Raw genomic sequence first — 20,299 nt, forward strand, 5'->3', positions numbered from 1 at the left:
TGTTTGCACCCACAGAGACCCTACTTGCTCTATCAAATGACTTGTTTCCTATCTCATAATTGCCTACTTATTTATCAGGCTCTCTGACTGAACTATAAACTCTAACGTCTGGGAATTTGCCTGGCTGGTGTGGCTCAGTGTTTGAGCTTCTATCTCTTTAACCCTCTCCCTTCCTCACTAAATAAATAAATAAATAAATAAATAAATACATAAATAAATAAATAAATACATAAATACATAAATAAATAAATAAATACATAAATAAATAAATAAATAAATAAATGACATTTTTAAAAATTAAAAAAAAAGGCTGAGAATGTTTTTTTCTTCACTATAGTATCTCAGAGGCTAACATGGTGCCTGACACATGACAGTAACTCAATAAATATTGATGGATGGATGGATGGATGGATGGATGGATGGATGGATGGGAAGCTGGCCAGTTGTATGAGGTCAATCCCTATTCCACCCCTCATTCTCTTATCTGCAACCCAAATTACAACCCAGTTCTTCTGATGGTCCTCCCTGGTCCTATAGCATCTGTGAAATTCAGCAACATCCTTCCCATCCCAGACACCACCACTTCAGACCATTTGTTCTTTTTGACTCTAGTAGTACCAGTGTTAGCTAAGTATGACACTCTTCTCCTACCACATATAAAACCTCTGAGACAGGTACAGCAGCTTCCTTTCACACTGCTCTCACAGGCCACAGAATGGATGAAATTCCCTTTGCCCATGTCTGGGAGCAGCATCAAGTCTTTGGGGCCTGGGAAACCCATTGTCAGAAGTTCACGGCCCTGTTCTCTCTTTTGGAGTGAAGGTCCAAAGAGCACATCAGAGAATTTTCTGGACCTCTACAGGTATAAACAAGCTCCACCCTTGAAACACAATCTGGATAAAACCAAATATAAAAGCCTGCATATTAAATGAAGCCAACTTTAAACTCAGGCCCTTACCTGGTCTCCAGAAACATCTAAGCTTGGGTCTGTCTTTTTAAGACCAGATCATAATTCTGTGGACCACTAGAGCCTGATAATGCATCCAGAAGGATAACAAAACTGTTTCTGTGTAAATGGGGACCTGGATCTTTCACATTGCTCCTGTTAAGTCTCCCAGGACAGCAAAACTTTACCCGTAAAGGGTAAAAGCTACGTTAGCCCCAAGTTTCACAAACCTCCTCATCTCTTGTCAGTCATCTGCAGTTAATTCCAGGAAGACTTCATTTGGCATTGGAAACATGGTTGTCAGGATGACACTGACTTTGGGACTCCCCTTAAATATGGGCTTCCAGGCCTACTAAAAGGACCTCAGCAAAGTCCAAGGAAATAATTGCAGTTGAGAATTGGCCATTTCTGACCTACATCTATAAAGGATTTCACACTCTACCCAGAGCCAGTGTATACCACCCCTTAACTGCCTCCATCATGGCTCAACAGCAGGGTTGTCAGATTTAGTCAATAAAATAAAAACAGGATACCCAATTAAATTTTCAGTTCATGTAAATATAAATAAATACTTATTTTTAGTATAAGTGAATCCTAAGCAATATTTGGGGTATACTTATATTAAATATGTATTTGTGATTTTTCAGATATTCAAATTTAAACCTTCAATATTTTATTGGCCAACCCAATTTATCAGAATGATGGAGACTCATAAGAATCCCAGAGATGCCTGAGAATCCTTGACTTCTATTCACACACCTGAATAATGAGCATGAACTTTCCTCTCCAATATATTAGCTATAATAAAATGTATCCTCAAGTTTAGGTCTTTTCCTACTTGTCATTGTCACTATCTTCTTTATTTTAAATAGATATTTATTTGCTCCAATCTTGATCAGTCATCAAAAAGAATTTGAAAGTTTATTAGATAAAAGGAGAACAACATGTATCTGAAAAATAAAGAGAACTGCCTGGTGTTTAGTGAAAACCTATTAGGAAGCTTGAAAAAGCCAAACTTAATAAGCAAACCTCTCCAAGGCTATTTTCATAGCTTGATATGCTCCCACATGCTGAAAATATTATTGCATCAAGAATGTAGAACTGCAAACCAAATTGAAGGCTTCTTTATGACTCTGTTAAGTTGGGAATGCTCCGGTGCTCATAAGCGAGCTGAGTACCTGCTCCGGGGACCTTGGCAGTTGGCGGAGCTCTTCCAAATGCCTAGGGTAGAAAGAGCAAATTTTCTATGGGTACCCACCTTGGCCCCAATAAGATTTGCTACACTCCCCGTAGTAGACAACTTTAAGTACTTTCTACATATATTCTTTTTCCTGTTACTATTTGGACTATATCCTAGACTTGATGTTACATAAATTGAATTCAAGAAGCTATTTTTAAAAGTTGGTAGGAAGTCTTGAATCTTGTAGTCCCTGGCTTACCTTCATCCAGCTGCATAAGGGTTTTAAAAATAGCAGTGTAGTTAGCCCATACAGCCATCCCATGGTAGTTTTAGAGATGTAAAAATGTATCATGATATTTAAAGGTTTTAGTGGTAAAATCATCAAGTCTCCCAGATGGAGGTAACAGAGCAAAGAGATTAAATGTATGGATTTTGATTTTCTCTACGGTCTCAGGCAAGTCACTTGGCCTCTGGATATTTATGTGTATTTTTTCTGCACTTACCTGTCACATGAGGTTTATAGTTGTACCTGACCCATTAGTATGTTGTGAGAATTATAAGTGATAATTGTATATACAGCCATTTCAAGAGTACCTGACACAGAGTAAGCACTCAGCAGATATTCACTACCAGCTACTGGAAATACTCCATGAGGAGGATGGCACATACACACCTTTTTTTCCCATATAGGTCACCTCCAATATCCTGTTATTCTATGGTTCACCCTCCTCATTGAGTCACTCACTCAATGTGAGGGGGGGGGAGTGTGTATGTGCATAGAAAAATGTCTGAAAGCTTATATACCAGATGGTTAATCACATTAACAGAGGATTGGAATAAATTGGGGAAGGAATAAAGAAAACTTGTTTTATTCCACTTCTAAATTATTTGATTTTGACGCTGAGACATCTCATATAATGTTTGTGTAATTTTTAAAATATGGCAGGATAAATGTTTTGAAGTTTGCCTGCTATGTCTGTGTTGTTATTTTGGAATTGTTGGTATTTCTTGCTATCTTTGGATCTACACCCATTGAATCAGCAGACCATTCTGGAGGGAGGAGACTAGAGCAGAGATGAAGTGAGAGAAAACTGGAACAACTCACAATGACCCTATATTGGGGAAGGATATGATGAGGCAAACATCCTACCCTTGTGATGACAAGGATTCTTTTGGCAGAGGATGGAGGGAGATTGGAGGTGGCTGGACAAGAGAATCTACTAGCAGGGAACACACACACAAATGCAGAGCAAACTCCCTGAGATCATTCTGTTTGCCTCCATGCAAGCATGTGTCTCCAGTGACCAGCATTTCACCCATGACTTCCAGCAAGAGAGTACCAGGAAGCCCATCTGACTTATTCTATCTCCACTATGGCAGGATATTTATAAACCTCTGGGTTGTGAGATGGTTCAGATACTTAGAAGGTGATGGTGGGGGATCTCAGAGAGCCCCTGAACCTGCTCTTGGTGGGAACAAACAGAACCAGTTCAGAATCCCCCCTGGGCCAGAGGTTTTCTGCACATACTGGTAGAACAATTTGAAGATGTATATGGGCCAGATACACTTCATTGAACTTGGACTCTCTTAGTACTTTATATGAGTACACTGTACAGTAGCTTCAGGCATGAATAAATTCCTCATCTACTCTCATATACTGCAGGCTAGTGTGATCTGGTCCCAGCTGACCCCAAGGTTGCAGAACAACAAAGTTCCCGCAAGGTTCCAAGAGTTGTGCCCACATTGACTTAGAACAGAGACAGCTCATCCTGTGATATGCTATTGGCATCTGCCTCATAGAGTCATTCTGTGGACTAACTAAATAGTCCATACAAATGCTTGGAAGAATGCTTGGCTCATGATGCTTTCTCAGTAACTAATAGCTAATTTTATTATCATATTTCTCCTCCTTATTTAGAGAGAATTAAAGATTAAATTCTCATGACTCCTTAAAACAGGTTAAATAGTTTTTCTATTGATAATGATTCTGACTCCAGGTGTAAGAAGTCATCAAAATCTACAGTGAAAAATACAGGGGGCTTTAAAATCTTGAGGATAAAGTAGAGTGCCTCAAAGATGGAAGAACTTGGCCAAGAGATTCAAAAGAATATTCCCAGTAATGACAAGAAGAGAAAGTACTGGGGGTCCAGAACAGCAGAGTGTTTGGGTCAGATTTTGGCAGCACCATGATGGGGACAGGAAATTGCATAGTGGAATGACAACTGAGAAACCTATAAAGGGAACCCAAGCTTCTACACCTACAGGTTGCTCCAAAAAGCAAGGCAGAAACAGCTAAAATCTGTCAGACCTAATGCAATTATTCAGATAGCAAAGGGCAACTCTGCTGAACTTGTCTGGATTTGTAACTAGAGATCATAGTGCCCTTTCAACTTTATCTCCACCTCCAATGTACCACAACCTTAAACACACACAACACACACCCCTTGGTACAGATTACAAACTGATAAATGGCCCTGACTGGTTTGGCTCAGTGGATAGAGCATCAGCCTGTGGTCTCAGGGGTCCCAGGTTCGATTCCGGTTGGGGGCATGTGCCTTGGTTGCCGACACATCCCCGGTGGGGGGTGTGCAGGAGGCAGCTAATCAATGTTTCTCTCTCATTGATGTTTCTCTCTATCCCTCTCCCTTCTTCTCTGTAAAAAAACCAATAAAATATATTTAAACAACAACAACAACAAAAAAAAACTGATAAATGAAACCATTGCCTAAAGTGTTTTATGTGGAGTTTTCTTCCAATTTTTGGTGTGTGTTTTTTTGTTTTGTTTTATTTGTTTATTTGTTTGTTTGGTTGATTGGTTTTCTATTCATGTGGATTTTAAGACACCTTTACCCCATGACTTTTACCTAAATCATCTTTCTTGGATGGGAATCCAAAGCTCAGTTTAGGCAGTTGTCCAGGGACTAGAATTTGCTGGGAGGTATTCTTGGTATGAGCTTTATTCTTAGAAGGCTTTGAAACTCAACTGCAGGTCTCTGTGGGCCTATTTCTGTGGGTTGCCAGACAGGGAAGCTTCCAGAATTATAAGAATACCTGTGAGGTTATTCTTTTTCAATAAATATTTTCTAAATTGTGAGGAATAAACTCTAAATGTTTGTGAGGAAATTAGGGAGGGAGATAGAAAAATTACCGATATGGGAAAATAAAAGGAGGGGGTCAGGATGTAGAGAAATAAGAAAAGGACCTTAAAAGAAAGGAAGGCTTTGTCAAAAAAAGAGAAAGAAAAAGAAAAGTTTTCTAATGGGTTATTCTGAAGCTACAAAATTAGAAGGATTATTGATGTGTGAATATTATGGCATAAAGTGGATAGACTTTATAAGGAGTTGCTGAGAATATGGTGAGAAGCATGTTTATCAAATTATAAATTCACTGCAACGGCATATTAGAGGGACATTGGGGAGTGGCAGTAAATGCTGGTGAGATGATAGTAGCAGGTGGAAAGTTGTTACAGGGGAAGATCAGTTTTGCAGAGTGTATGTCAGAGATGGACCAGTGTGAGCAGCAATGAGATAATGGGGGCAGGGGGGTCCATGCTTCCTTCATTGAGTGAACTCAGTCCCACTGGCCAGCCTATAAACAAGCAGGACTTCAGGAAATGCGTGAGGCACTAGAGCTAGATTTCCATCATCAAGACTCAAACCATCTCCTCAAACTCACCTCTCCTTCCAGAGCTTCGTTTGGCTGTCTTCGTGACCCTCAAGCTGTGGACTAATATCACATAGCAAGACCGGTCATTAGTATCCTTGGTCCCCTAGCTATCATGCTTTACATCATTGGAGTACTGAAGGCAGTGGCCAAACAATGGGAAACAAAAGTGTATGAACAAGAAGAGATAATGAAAAAACAGCAGCATCTGTGACAGTGTGGCCCAAGTCAGCTGTGTGTTCCTGGCATCACCTTAATTATGAACATCTTTTAGGAAGACGTTCTCAGAAGGCAGAGCTTGACTATCTAAATTCTCTGCACCCTCACAGTCCCACTCAGTGACCTCAATAACAGCTTCGGTCCCCAACATCTTTCTGTGTCTACTCATAGGTTTTAGATTCTCCTTTCCTCCACATTTCTCTTGAGGAGGCCACGGCGGAAGCAGGGCAGCTCAGGCCAGCCCAAACTCCCCTGGGATCCCAACAGGATACCCAGCATTAACTTCCTGACTTCTGGGAAGCTCCATAGATGTTCCCATTTGGGGGACTTTTCATTTCATCTGTGCTTCCAATTGCTGGCTGGAGGTGGCCTGTTGGCAGGTGGCTAAAGGTAAGCAGCAATCCTTTCAGACAGCCTGGCCCTTCTTGACTATCAGGAGAAGTCTTCAGGGGTATTCTAGGGAATGCTTTTTATTCTAGAAAAAATATGGGAACAATCCAACTGTCCAATAAAGCTTGAATGAAAAATGAATGGTGCCATATGCATATGATGGTATAATAGCAAAGAGTTAAAAATGAAAGACCTAGATCTACATGAATTGGCATGGATAAATCTTGAAAACACAATACTGATTGAAAGAAAATAAGATGCGACATTTCTCATAGTGATATTTTTTGTGATATATTGCTTCAGGCAAGGGGAAAAAATAAACAAATGAAACTACAAACTAAAAACTTTTTGCACAGCAAAGGAACTATAAAAAAAGAAAATAAGATGCAAGATGTTAGATTATGACAACAGTTATGTAAATATTTAAAACAATTCTACATATTGCTTATGGGTGCATATATATAAATATATATATGCAAGCAAATAATTGAAATATGGCCTGAATACTTGCAAATCTTTGATGTTGGTTATCTCTGGGGAGGGAAGAAATCTTAAAAAAAAAAAGGTGCAGAAAAGGTTATTATGTGTTTTAAATGTATCTATAAAATGCATTATAATAAACTAAATTTATCCACAGAATATATTATTTACATTTAATATCATCACTTATCTAGGAAACTCTAAGGAACCCACACATAAACAAGTAGGAACTAATAACATAGTTAACAAGGCCAACGGATACAAGATCAACAAATGTTTTAAATCAATCAAGCTCCTCTACATTAATAATAATAAAATAAAAAATGTAAGAGAAAATAAGAAAAAAATATATTACTTAAAATAGTAACAAGAGCTATATAAACTTTTAGAGGTAAGCATATGTAAAAGGGAATATACCTAACAGTATGACTAATTAAATTGTGCCCAACTCAAGGTTAAAAAAATACACCACTCAACATGTTAACTTTATGTACCTCTTACGTTATGAGAAAAGACCCTCTTCTCAAATAGCAGATCAATAAAGGAGAGTGACTCTTAAGAAACAGTCTTTTAGCCCTAACCGGTTTGGCTCAGGGGATAGAGCGTCGGCCTGCGGACTCAAGGGTCCCAGGTTCAATTCCAATCAAGGGCATGTACCTTGGTTGCGGCACATCCCCAGTAGGGGGCATGCAAGAGGCAGCTGATCGATGTTTCTTATCAATGTTTCTAGCTCTCTATCCCTCTCCCCTCCTCTCTGTAAAAAATCATATATATATATATATATATATATATATATATATATATATATATATATATATATATATATATGAAACAGTCTTTTAAAGCTCAGCTAGTCCAAGCCTCTGGGTTACACAGAAGGAAGTTGAGCTCAGATTAAGTAACTTAGTCAAGGGCCTGTTCTTACTTGAAGACTAGCAGTTTGCACTAATTCATAAGCCACAATCAAATTCAGTGCCTTGAAATAAAAGTAAAAAAAAAAAAAAAAAATCCCTACAGGGAACAATCATGGAGAGTTACTCAACCTTAAGTGGAGAAATAGTCATGACAAAACTCCAGATATTGAGGGAAAATTGAAGTGCAGAGTTTAAGATGTCCATAACCCAGATGGAAACTGGAAACCATTTAAAATATTTTATCGAACATTAATGATACCCACTGAGTATATAGAAGAAAAGCAACCTGGTTAACAGGGAAAGTCACAAGACAGTTGCAGGAGAAAGGGCGAATCTTTCTCAAAGTGTCCATCAATAAAAGAATAGATAAATTATACTTATCTAAAAAGGTGGGATGGATCTATATTAAACATTTGTATTGAATATCTATAATGAAAACATTAAAAGAACTCCAATAAAAATGTTAATTTTAGGATATGATATGGTATAATTTATGAACCAAAAATCTCTATAAAAGTAGATATATATCATAAACGAAACACTATATATGGAAATGCATGGACCAAAGGTCTTGAAATCAAACAGCTAATAATAAATCTCTCTGCAGAAGGAAACAGGTTTGGGAGTGGGGTTGGAGTATTTTGAAAAGAGACTTTTATTTTACTTCAATATCGAGTTTTTAATGAAGAGAACATTTCTGTATTACTCCTAAATTTAAAAAATGTGTAACTGGATAATACTATGAAAAATGAACTGGCATATTTTTTATTATTTCTCTTTGCTCCTAGATTTTTCCCCCCATCTTGCTAGCTTGGTACTCTGAGTTCATTGCATTAGGAAGGTAAAGACCCCGCTCAAATAAGGGAGAAAAAAGAAAAATTCTTGGCTTTGAAATGTTAAAAGCAGAAGCCCAGAGCAGAACAAGAGAGATTTATGTGAACAAATAATAAATCTCACATCGATTGTAAAAAGTATTCCTTGAACTGGGAGGTAAGAAAGAGGTGGATCGGGGAGACATGTATTGAGGGAGAGAGATCGGTATGACCAGGGATAAGTTATATCAGTGTGGTCAGTGTGCTTTAGGGACATTATGCCAAGGATCAGAGTTAGTATCTAGAGACTATCCAGCCTTCATTTGACCACTGACTCCAGTTTCCACTCCCAAACTCAGACACTTGCAGACTCCAAGAGTGAGTGCGTGTAAGTCAGGAGGGTCACACCTGGCTGCAAGGGTTGTGGCCAGTTCCCATTTGTGAGAAATCCCCATCTATCTTCATTTTCTGTTCTAGCTCATTTAGGCTGATTTCAGGGTGGGGAGTAGAGTTACACCTACTTTATTAGAATCCTAACCAACAGTTTAAAGATGAGCATAAGTATGGCTTCAAACTGCTCTGAAATGCCTTATTCTGAGCAGAGATTCAAAGTCTTATTGAAAATTTGTCTTGTCAGTGGCCCCAGCGAGCTGATCTGGTGTGACAGACGTGTGCAGTCATCTTAGAAAAGCTTTGGAGCCAAAGGCCTTCATTCCCACTTCATGGTCAATGCAGTTCTTCCTGCAACACTATGAATCCTACCTACAGGCCCTCAGGTAGCACCCTCCATGCTTTACCAGGGAAGTCTCTTTCCCAGCAGGATGCACAGTGAGAATCCTCATTGTATAACCATTATCCTACCAATTTATGGGGAATAAACCCTAGGTGTTTAAAGCAGTCAGGAGAAGAGAAAAGTCAGATAACATACCAAGGAAAGGAGAGGAAATGATGAAGACTTGGGAAAAGATATTCTTGGTAGACTCAACAGTGGGTGAAAAGGAACGAAGGTGAAGATTGCAGAGTACACAGAGGTGGTCAAAGAGTGAGTATGAAAGGGTAGCTAGCACAGGCCTCAAACTCTGAACTCCTTGGAATGAGAGTTAAAGGTGGAACTAGGCATCCTGAGGCAAGAGATTTGTGTATATAGATGATATCCCCGAGGGAGAGGCTGGGAAGCATGAAACCAGTTAGGCAGCTGGTTTATTATTATTGCCAAAATAATAATGGCAACACCAGATCACTGGAACCATCGTTCATTCAATAAAGCCCTGAAAACAGAATGGAGTTTTCTCAAAAAATTAAAAATGGAACTCCCACTTGACCCAATAATCCCACTTCTAGGAAGGACATAATGCACCCCTGTGTTCATAGCAGCACAATTCACCATAGCTAAGATTTGGAAACAGCCTAAGTGCCCATCAGCAGATGAGTGGTTTAGAAAACTGTGGTACATCTACACAATGAAATACTATACTGCTGTAAAAAAGGAAGAATTCTTACCATTTGCAACAGCATGGATGGAACTGGAGAGCATTACAGTAGGTCCTCGGGTTACGTAGGAGATCCGTTCCTATGGTGCGATGTAACGCGAATTTCATCGTAAGTCGGAACCCACCTACATAAGCACCTACATCACTCACATGGAGCACACTCACAGCAGTAATGAAGTGAAACAGTAAAAAAAATTTAAAAGAAAGATAACAATTCCTGACCTTTACTTGTGGTAAAAAATAAAAAACATAAAGCACATATGTAAATATGTAGAAATGATAGAATTTTTTTTTTTATATATAAATAAGTGGGAGATGGCGATGTAACCACGAAACGACCTACATCGAGTCCGACGTAACCCGAGGACTGCCTGTATGCTAAGTGAAATAAGCCAGTTGGAGAAAGATAAGTATCATATGATCTCACTCATTTATGGAATATAATAAACAACATAAACTGATGAACAAAAATAGATCCAGAGATGTAGAAGCATTGAACAGATCATTAAACCTCAGAGGGAAGGCAGGGGATGGTGAGTGGGGTGGGGGATGGGATAAGAGATCAACCAAAGGACTTGGATGCATGCATATTAGCATAACCAGTGGTCACAGACAATAGGGGGGGTTGGGCTTGTGCTGGGGGGAGGTGGGAGGAGCAAGCTGGGAGAGGTGAATGGGAGGGGAAAGGAGACTTATGTAATACTTGCAACAATAAAGAATTTTTAAAAATAAATTAAATAAAAAAATAAAAATTTCCAAGGGGGGGGGGAATAAAGACACCTCTATTTATAAATAAATAAATAAATAAATAAATAAATAAATAAATAAAGCCCCATGGAAGATTCCCTACACATCCTGAAAAAAAATCCATGGGACTTTGGAATTAGACTTTATTCTGCTTAAACTGGCCAAAATCTCTGAACTTCCAATTATTTACTTCTAATTCCATCAATCCTTCCAAGGCCTGGCTTTGACTCCCTATTCAGATTAGGAATACACATTATTCCCTCCTCACCTTTTGGACTGTGGACAGCCTCATGCATCGAAATGTCCTCAGTGCCTCCTAGATGTCTTGAGCTCCAGTGGGTGGTAGAAGTGGTGTGAAGATGAAGTTCAGAGGTGACAGGATCAAAAGCTTGAGAGGCTAGAATGAGAATTTATTTAGAAGTTATAATATTAACGTCAGAAATGGAATATTAGAGCTCATTGGCCCAAACTGCTAACGCAGCAATCTCCTCCCCAAATTCCTGATTGTGGTCAGATGGCTTCTTTTTGAACTTTGTAACGAAGTGTCACCATCTCAGGAGGACCCTGTTCCATGGCCACCTTCAAGACTGAGAAATTTCTCCTTTGTCTTGGGATTTCCTTGTGAAGCCACAAAGAACAGTCAGTCCTTTGTCCAGGCCAGGCCTAGGGAGGCATGCAAACCGCCTTCCAGTCCTCTGAAGTTCCCCTTCCCAGTGTTTTAAATCAGGACCCATTAGACCTGGTTTCCACAGCTCCTGCTACTTTCCAAATGCTTCATCTGAACTCAGTGTAGCTGTTGTGGTCCCTGTGAAATGTGGTTTCCAGCCTTGGAAAACAGTCACACAGAAGCCTAATCAATCCCAGGAGACTGGATACTGTTGCTTCTGGAAAAGGACGGTGGATATCTTTGGTGTTTATGGAAAACCTCATTCACAAACCACTAGAGAGACAGATGTAGATGATAGATGATAGATAGATGATGGATAAATAAAATGGCTAGATTAATTTAAGTAAAGAATATATCTACTAGGTATAGTGCCAGGTGGATAGTAGATATATCGGGGGGAACACTTTGTAAAGTATATGATTGCCTAATCACTATGCTGTAGACCTAAAACTAATACAGAATAATATTGAATTTAAACTGTAATAAAAAATAAAAATTTTAAATATTAAAACAATTTTTTTTTAATTTAAAAAATATATCCAGGAAAGTTTTTCAAAACAGCCTTTATTACATATGATGTTTATGTGTTAGATTGAGTACTGGTCCTTTCATCTTCCTTCATACCACTGGCATTCTGTCTGCTACTATCTCCAGGGTCCTATCTTCTTCCTGGAAGTGAGAAAACAAAAGAGGCAGAAGAGGAAAAGACAAGAAGCCATATGGACTCTATTAGTCAATTACCCTCCATTTTGTCTTAAAGCTCAGAGGCCACACATACCACAATGAGTTTGTTTACAGATCAACTACAGCAAAATAAAGGTTCTAGAACATTTCCAGATCACTTATTACCGACCTCATTTTCATGTGCTTCTGTCAACACTTTCCACTCTCTCCCAAGGGACTCTGTCCATAGGCCATAGTGAGATCCCAGCTCAAGCCAAAGACTCTCGGCCCTGAAACCTCTGGTCCTGCTGAGCCCCCTGTCATTTCTGCAGACCACTCCTGGCCCTGGAGGGGCTGCTGGCGGTATTTCCTCTTAAGTGAGGTCAATCATGGAGACTCTGGGAGAAACCCTGTCAAAATTCTCCACTTTCTCAATAAGTAAATGGAGATCAATTCCCTGGAAGCGTTGAGACAAGTTGGGGCAACTCCAGCGGCACCAGGTAACCCAGTGCAGCCGTGCAGGCCCTTCCCTAGGTTCCTCTGGGCGTTCATGACGTAGGCTCAGAAGGCTGTGCCAGCCTCAGGCCTTACCTCTCCCAAGAGGAGGCCGCACAGTCTTCCAGGATCTTCTGGCCCAGGAGTCTCAGTTGCTGTGAGGAAACCAACACAGAGGGAGTCACTTCTTAGTTAAAGAAGAAAGGTGCTCTGTTAGCCCTTGGAAATCCTCAGAACTTCCTGCAGCAGCTGAAACACTCGCGATAAATTCTCACTTACAATCAGGACTTAATTAAATGCCTGGGCAAGAAGCAATGGGCCCAGTTTCCCATGACCACCACCCCGACCCCACCCTTCAGCTGTTCCCTGTACTGAGATAGCCCCTAACTCTCTCTAATTGAGGCAGAGGCCTGGATTGGAGAGAGGACTGGCTTGGAGAAGGCACAGCTCCCTCAGCAGACCCAGCCCCTGCTCACTTCCTTTCCTTTGGAGAATGAAACATACAACCTGGACATGGGCTCCAGGACCTCCTCCAGCCAAGGTCTTACCCTGTGGGCTGCTCCTCCACATACTGTTTTTCTTCTTGCTTCTCTTTCTTTTCATTCTTCTTCACCTCCTCCTCCTCCTTCTCCCGGATGCTCTCTGATTCCACATTGCTTCTCAGCTGAGCCATGGTGAGATGAAAGACACGACAGCTGAAGCCCTCCCTGATCCCAAACTGCACATGCTCCTTGAGGACCTCCAAGGTGGGGAAGACCCGGCAGCAGGCCATGCACCGGAAGCCAGTCTCCATTGTAACCAGCCAGTCCGGTGTCTTGGCCCTGGGTGTCTCCTCAAATGTGGGCAACCCTGGTGGACTGTCTGGCTCTGCTCGTTCTTCATGCTCTTTCACCTCCATGCTGGGCTCAGATAGGAGTTTTCTGGTGGACACGTCAGAGGGAGCTGTACCTACCAGCACGTCCTCAGGAAGTTTCACTTCTTCCATCCTTGGCTTCTTTTTTAGTGACTCTGAGGTTTCCTCTGTCTTCCAGGAGATAGCCACACCTTTTTTCACTTGTACTTGCATGTAGTATATTTTCATGCCTCTTTCCTCTTTGTTTATATACTGAGAGATTGCACAGGTCTTATAGGATGAAGGGGACGAGAAGGAGACCTGTGGTAAGAGGGGAACAGTCTCCTCTTGCTCCTTAATCTGGGCTAGGGTTGATCTAAACTGGGCACTCTCTTGATGTAATCTCCGGATTCCTGGGAAAGGAAATTAGAAACATAAGAATATGTGTGGGGCATGCGGAAACTGAGGAACCAAGTATGAATATGCAGGATATAGGAGAAAGGGACTATGAAGTGATGTAGTTGTGTGATGAGCTTGGTGTTTGTTGTTTATTTTGTGGGGTAGTATATCTGGTGTCATCTGTGGGCTTCTGATTTGTGTGTGTAGGGATATTGGAGGGGTGCCTGTACATAGCGGTATGGAGTATGGTGGTAAGGGCTGTGATATGTGGGATGTTGTTGGGGTGTGTGCTATGAGAGGGATGTGAGTTTGTGTTATCATTGCTGTGATATTTGTGGAATGTGGGCTGTGATGTAGGAGAATGGCATTGTGGGTCATGTGATTGGGTTTTGTGTGTGTGCTAAGAATGGATATCATGGAGTGTCATTGTATGTGTGAGGTGTGAGGGCCTGGGCTGAGGAACTCTGTCCTTCTCTGGAAGCAAAGACAAAGCTTACATGTTCCTCTGAAGGTGCTTAATCTGGTACCTCTGCCTATACCTCAAGCCCAGACCTTTCTGGCCCTACTCCGTTACTTCCCCACTGTAGTTGCACCAGGGCTCACCCTCTCCTATCGTGAGCTCATATCCAAGATCTCCTAACTGTTCTGCCATCCTCCCCGAGCTCCTTCACAGAGCCCTGATCATCTCCCATTGCCCTAGGTCTCCTCTGAGGTTCATGCTTGGCTCTATGTGCCTCCTGCCATGCACCCAAGGAGGCCCACACTCTTACCACTATGGATGAACTTGAGTGGGGAAGAAACACAGGTGAAGTATTCAGAGGCAGAGGAGATCTCCCCTACCCCTGGGTCACAGTCTTTGGCCACCTCGGTTGATCCAAGCTGAAGGGCATCCTTTTGTGACTTCGAGATTCCTGAGGAAGGTACAAAAGCCTCAGAGATATGTTTGTATATCATTAATCTGTCCAACAAATGTTTACTGAGTGGCTGGCTTTTGTCAGGTGCAGTGAATACACATGGCTTAGACTCTGATTCTCAGTGGTTATTTCAATATTTAGTTATAATCAACAATTACTTTGTTAGTATCTTGTTAGGATGTAGGCCTGAGTGGTGACTGTGAATATGTCAGAAGTGTGAGAGTGATGTGTATCACCTAAGCCTTTCTGTTGTTGTTAATCCTTACCCAAGGATATTTTTTCCTTTTTTTTTTTTTTTTTTACAGAGAGTGGAAAGGAAGGAGGGAGGGAGGGAGGGAGTGAGGGAGGGAGGGAGAGAAACATTGATGTGAGAGAGAGATACACTGATTGGTTGCCTCCCACACCTGCCCCAACTGGACTGGGGATGAACCTGCAAACCAGGTATATGCCCTTGCCTGAAATCAAACCCAAGGACCAATATTCTAACTACTGTGCACCACTGATCAGGGCTCAGCTAAGCCTTTGGTAAGTGTGGGATTAGTGTGTGACTAGGGCAGAAATGTCTGTATCTATGTTTATGGAGAGTTTGTGTGTATGGTTTGTGTTCACAACTCAGGAGTGTATGACATGTAACCTGATTAATATGGTATGGTTTGTATTTTGGTATATATTCACTCATTCATTCATTCATTCATTCATTTGCAATGTTCAATGAGCAATTACTATGTATCAGGCACTATTCCACTATCCTAGGCTTTAATAATGCTGACCATTAGAGCAAGGAAACACACAGACTACTAAACAGAAATGCAAGAAGTATATAATGTGTCAGCTGGTAGTAAGCAAATAAGGGTTTAAGTAAACAAAAATACAGGACACCAGTTAAATTTGAATTTCAGACAAACCATGAATAATTCTTTAGTGTAAATATTCCCATGCAATATTTGGGTTCTAATATTTGGGACATACTCATACTAAAAAATTATTTGTGAGTTATCTAAAATTCAAATTAACTGGACAGTCTGTATTTTATCTGGCAAACCTGATAAGGGTTGGTGAATCTGTTTCTTGGTGGTTTGTGCAAAATGAGTCTGGTATTACTGTACAATGTGTTGTGTGGATGGTGTATATGACATGTGACTGGTTCTTACAGAGGTATTTAGAGATAGTTGAAGCTACCTGTGTTTGCATGATAGCTGGATCTAATCTATATACACAACCTCCAGAGTTTGGGGTGGGAAGAGAGGATGATATACACAGGGGTTGTATGTGAACATAATATAGGAGTGATGTGTGTATACACCTATATACTCTGTGGGTTCTTTAATAAAAAGTTGTGTGTGTAGGTGTGTAGTTTTTTTCTCCATCTGAGTGTACATGTATGTGTGAGAGTGACTGTCCATGGAACACCCTTCACAAGAATTCTGATTCTGAATACACTTTCACGTGTATTGAGTGTCACCAGGTCCAGGCATGATTATAGAAACCTTACCACACAGACTACACATCCGATAAGCTCTCTACCCCATTTTATCCATGGGTTCCACCACACATGCACAAAGACAAAAATATCCTGAAGTGTACAGGACAGGGATAATCATTGCCTTCCCCCTCCTGTCCCAGCTGCTATCTGAACATCTGCCTACTGGCCAGGCCTCCATTCCCAGGGCTCGTCCAATGGTCTTCAGGACCCTGGGCCTCATGGAGGCTGCTGGGCTCCAATTTGGGACAGAAACCTAGAGCTGGATCTCTGGAGTGGGCTCCATTCTGCCCCACCTTCTACCTGTGACACCCCCCACACACACCTTTCCCAGGACAAGCTTCTAGTTTACATTTAATGCACGCAGTCACCACGCAGCCTGGGAAGTACATTCATGGCTCTCAGTGCTCCCTGCAGGGTCCTGACATTTCTCACCCTCATCCATTTGATCTTAGTCTCTGGAAGGCCTTTCGCTCCCCTTGATCTCTGGGAAGTTCACCCCTGTGAATTCACTCCCATGGATCAACTGGTAAATTCTTCCTGCTGAAGAAATAAAATCTCCTGCTTTCAACAGGATGCCATCCCTAGACACAATCTCCTTTCAAACAGGCATTTTACTTCTCCAGATAGTTTCAACAAGGCCTTTAACTCACTGAGCTTCACTTTGCTCTTTGGTAAAATGCACAGGACAACTCATGGATCTCTATCGGCAGCCTTTACACACCACACCCCCGGCCCAGTGACCCCAGGGTCAGATCAAGCAAAGAGAACAGAAAGAATGGGGGCACCGAGAAAAGCTGCACCTCTGAGCCTGTACAAGCAGAACCCCAGTGGGCTCCAAGTCCAACATAGCTCCAGGCTGGAACAGCCCCAGGAGAGTGCTCAGGCCCTCAGACCGGCAGGGTGGACTTTCCATCTGCCGGGGCATCTGGCCTCTCCATGCTAACTCACGCCAAGGGGACCCTAAAGATGGACATGGCAGCACCGGGTGATACCAGGTCTCTCCCTCCCTACTTCATAGGTGCACAGTGTCCTCAGGCCCTGTCTTCTTAGAGAGGGCTCAGGCTGGCCGCCACCCTTGTGCCTCCGACAAGTTGCCCAGCACATACCTCCTCCCTTCTCGTCAGTTTCCTGGGACTCAACATTTTCCAAATGTTTCCTCTTTTGTCGTTGTTTCATACTACCAGCAAGAAGAGCCCCCTAGAAGATGCCTAACATCCAGCTCCTCCTTCTCCCTACAGGTTGGCCCTCCTTGGCTCTCAGGAAGTCCATTGAAATGATTTAGTACAGATGAAGAGGTGACTCTCTCAAATGGCTGAAGATTCAGACCCCTCAGAGAACCCGCAGCACTGCCCAGTGCTCTCTACAGCGCAGGGCTATTAAGGTTCAAAGGTTGCCAGGCCCACAGCAGAATTCTCCGACCTCTATCATGACGTCGGAGCATTCCATGGACCGAGGCCCAACAGTCCCTGTCACTGCACAGACCCCATTGTCAAGACCAATTCTTTTTCCCAATGGAACCTCTCCCATGAATTCAACTCTTGCATTTCCAATTGTGGCAGGATATACTGAGATGTTAATCTGTTCCTGTTTCATTTTTTTTTCTTCCTTATTTCACCCTTCCCCTTCTGCATTCAAATGGGTAGCAGAGGCGGAGCATGGCAAGGCTGGAAGCAGGAACAGCAATCTTTGCTTTGTCCCTAAAGTCCCAGACTCTATAGAAAGATGGGCTGCTTGAGCAGAAACAGAACAGAAGCAGGACTTTTGAAACTAGCTGTTCCCTTCTTACCCTACTAGTGTTGAAATGTGCTAATTATGTCAGGAAGAAATGTGGAGGGATCATGGAGGAGAGGCTTCTCAAGTGTGGCTGGGGGGGGGGGGGGGGGGGAGGGGTGGTAGATGTGCCAAAAACTCCAAGAGGAGATGGCTGTATTGTGCACACAAGCAGAATCTTGGCAACCTGTCCCACCCATGGCATGGGGGTCACCTAACCCAAAGGAGGCATGGCCACCAAGTTGATGGGATCGAAACTACAACTGTGGACTCTAATATAAACGGTGACCATGCTCTCGCCCCCAACCCTCAAGACCAGGGCCTTAAATGATTTCCAAACAGGAATGGGTGGAAATCCAAACAGGACACCTGCAGAATCAAGGCTTAAAATACAAACTAAGTGGAGTTATAAAAAAAATTTCACATTGTTTCTTGCATACCTCAGCTTGTGGGCTGAAGTTCATACCAGTTATAAGTGGCGACCCATCTGGATCCTCCTGATTCCAGTCTAAAATTAGAGACACCTCATTGCAAGGCAGTGGCCAGGATCCAAAGGGAGGACTGGTGTACAGGAATAAGGTGAACTCCCAGAAGTCACTGCTAACATTACAAATGCCCAGTGGACTAAGGTGGGTCCAAATCTGAAAGGGCACCACAGAATGTCTTAAAGTCTCAGTAGAGGGAGGTGAAGGCAGAGCAAATGCAGCCTCGGGAGGATTCTTGGGTGAGGTTAGCCTTCCGGTTTCTTGCAGAATCCCTAGGAAAGAAGGGGCAAGGAAGATCTTTAAAAACCTTTTGTGACAGACATTTTCACACACTAAGTAAAGAGAATTCTATAGTGGGAACATGGCTTCATAAACCCGTTGCCCATTTTCAACAATTGTCAATATTCTGTCATTCTCGTTCTGTACACACACAAATACATGCACACACACAGGCACACTTTTAGCTTTTTGTCCACTGCTTTCATTTTAGGTGGGTGTGTTGTTGTTGTTGTTTTTTTTGGGGGGGAGGGGGGTTGAAGCAAGTCTCAGACGTCACATCATTTCTCCTTAAATATAGCTGTATTTATTTTCAACAGACTAAAAGGTTGTTTTTTTTTTTAACATACAGAAATATTATTGTTATCCTACCCAACAAATTTAGCCATAATTCCTTCATAGCACTTAATAACCAAACCACACTCAATTTCCTCAAACTGTGTTAACATGTCTTTTTTTTAACCTGGTTCAAGATCCAAGCAAGGTCCACATGTTGCAATTGGTTGATGTATCTTTTAGTCTAGGACAGTCCCCCCCCCCCCCACCACCTCTTCTTTTTTGCCATTTATTTGTTGGAGAAATAAAGTTGTTTATCCTGTAGAATATTCCAGTTTGGAGTTGATTGACTATATTTCTGTGATGTCATTTAAGATATTCCCCTATTACCTGTACTTTCTTATAAACATGTAATTAGATCTAGAGAATGTATTATATTTACATTCAATTTCTTATTATTTCAATATTACTTTATAAGGGGTGCTATTACCTTCCTATTACATCATAACAAGAAGCACATAAAGTCCCATTTTTAATGATACTAAGATTGATCCATGGTTTCAGGTGCTGTCAGCTTGACCCCTTCACCATAATGTTCCCCATGGCCAGGAGTTCTGCTTCTCATTGTGCTCATTTGGGGTCCAGGTTGACAAAGCTGCCACTACCTGAAAATTTGTCAGTCATCACTGTAGAGAGAAAGAATTCTGGGGAGTCTCGCACTGGCATCAAATGTTCTGGCTCAAAGTAACAGACGTCACTTCCACCCAAAGTTGTTAACCACAGTCTCATATGTGTCTCCCCATTTTCTAGACTCCATAAGCAAAGTAACCTGGACAGTACTAAGGAATAGCACAGAGACTATCTACAAAAATCCTAATGCTCCATTTGAATATAAGATGTGACAAAACCATCAAGCTATGCATTCATGAAACTAGGGTTAAACGCAGATCTCTCAGATCATAATTCAGAACCTTTCCACCATGCTGTGCTGGGATTTTTACACCAGGACAATGTAGTTATAAGACACTTACTTTGTTTTATTTCTTTTTTCATAAATAGGGTCAGGAGAGAAGGTTTGGAAGCCCATAAAACACTTGCCTTAAACCGAAAAGCAACTGCAAAATAATTTCGCTGCCTTTGGAAATGTTTGACCTACTAAAGCTTATATGTCTGGGAGGCTTTTATATTCTGAATATAG

General features: G+C 41.6%; 1 protein-coding gene across 2 annotated transcripts; it reads right to left on the reverse strand.

Annotated features, from left to right (window-relative positions):
* Nucleotides 1-13,210: 13,210 nt before the first annotated feature.
* On the reverse strand, nucleotides 13,211-17,470 carry FAM170A (family with sequence similarity 170 member A). Of its 2 annotated transcripts, XM_059691848.1 has the most exons (3): nucleotides 17,401-17,470; nucleotides 14,668-14,808; nucleotides 13,211-13,911 (listed from the first exon to the last, which is right to left on the reverse strand). In XM_059691848.1, exons 1-3 carry the CDS (start codon nucleotides 17,468-17,470, stop codon nucleotides 13,211-13,213), a joined length of 912 nt encoding a protein of 303 aa, XP_059547831.1. The 2 variants fall into 2 exon arrangements, with proteins under 2 accessions (XP_059547831.1, XP_059547832.1); XM_059691849.1 differs by lacking the exon at nucleotides 14,668-14,808.
* Nucleotides 17,471-20,299: the final 2,829 nt, after the last annotated feature.

This window comes from Myotis daubentonii, chromosome 4 (assembly GCF_963259705.1).
Source record: "Myotis daubentonii chromosome 4, mMyoDau2.1, whole genome shotgun sequence".
NCBI classification, from domain to species: Eukaryota; Metazoa; Chordata; class Mammalia; order Chiroptera; family Vespertilionidae; genus Myotis; species Myotis daubentonii.

Bases quoted from the DNA above. Each gene is read 5' to 3' on its own strand.
- FAM170A (XM_059691848.1), bottom strand. From the start codon at position 17,470: ATGAAACAACGACAAAAGAGGAAACATTTGGAAAATGTTGAGTCCCAG. The intron at 14,809-17,400 runs GTATGTGCTGGG...TACCTTCCTCAG, and splicing joins AACTGACGAGAAGGGAGGAG to GAATCTCGAAGTCACAAAAG. The intron at 13,912-14,667 runs GTAAGAGTGTGG...TTCCTTTCCCAG, and splicing joins ACTCAAGTTCATCCATAGTG to GAATCCGGAGATTACATCAA.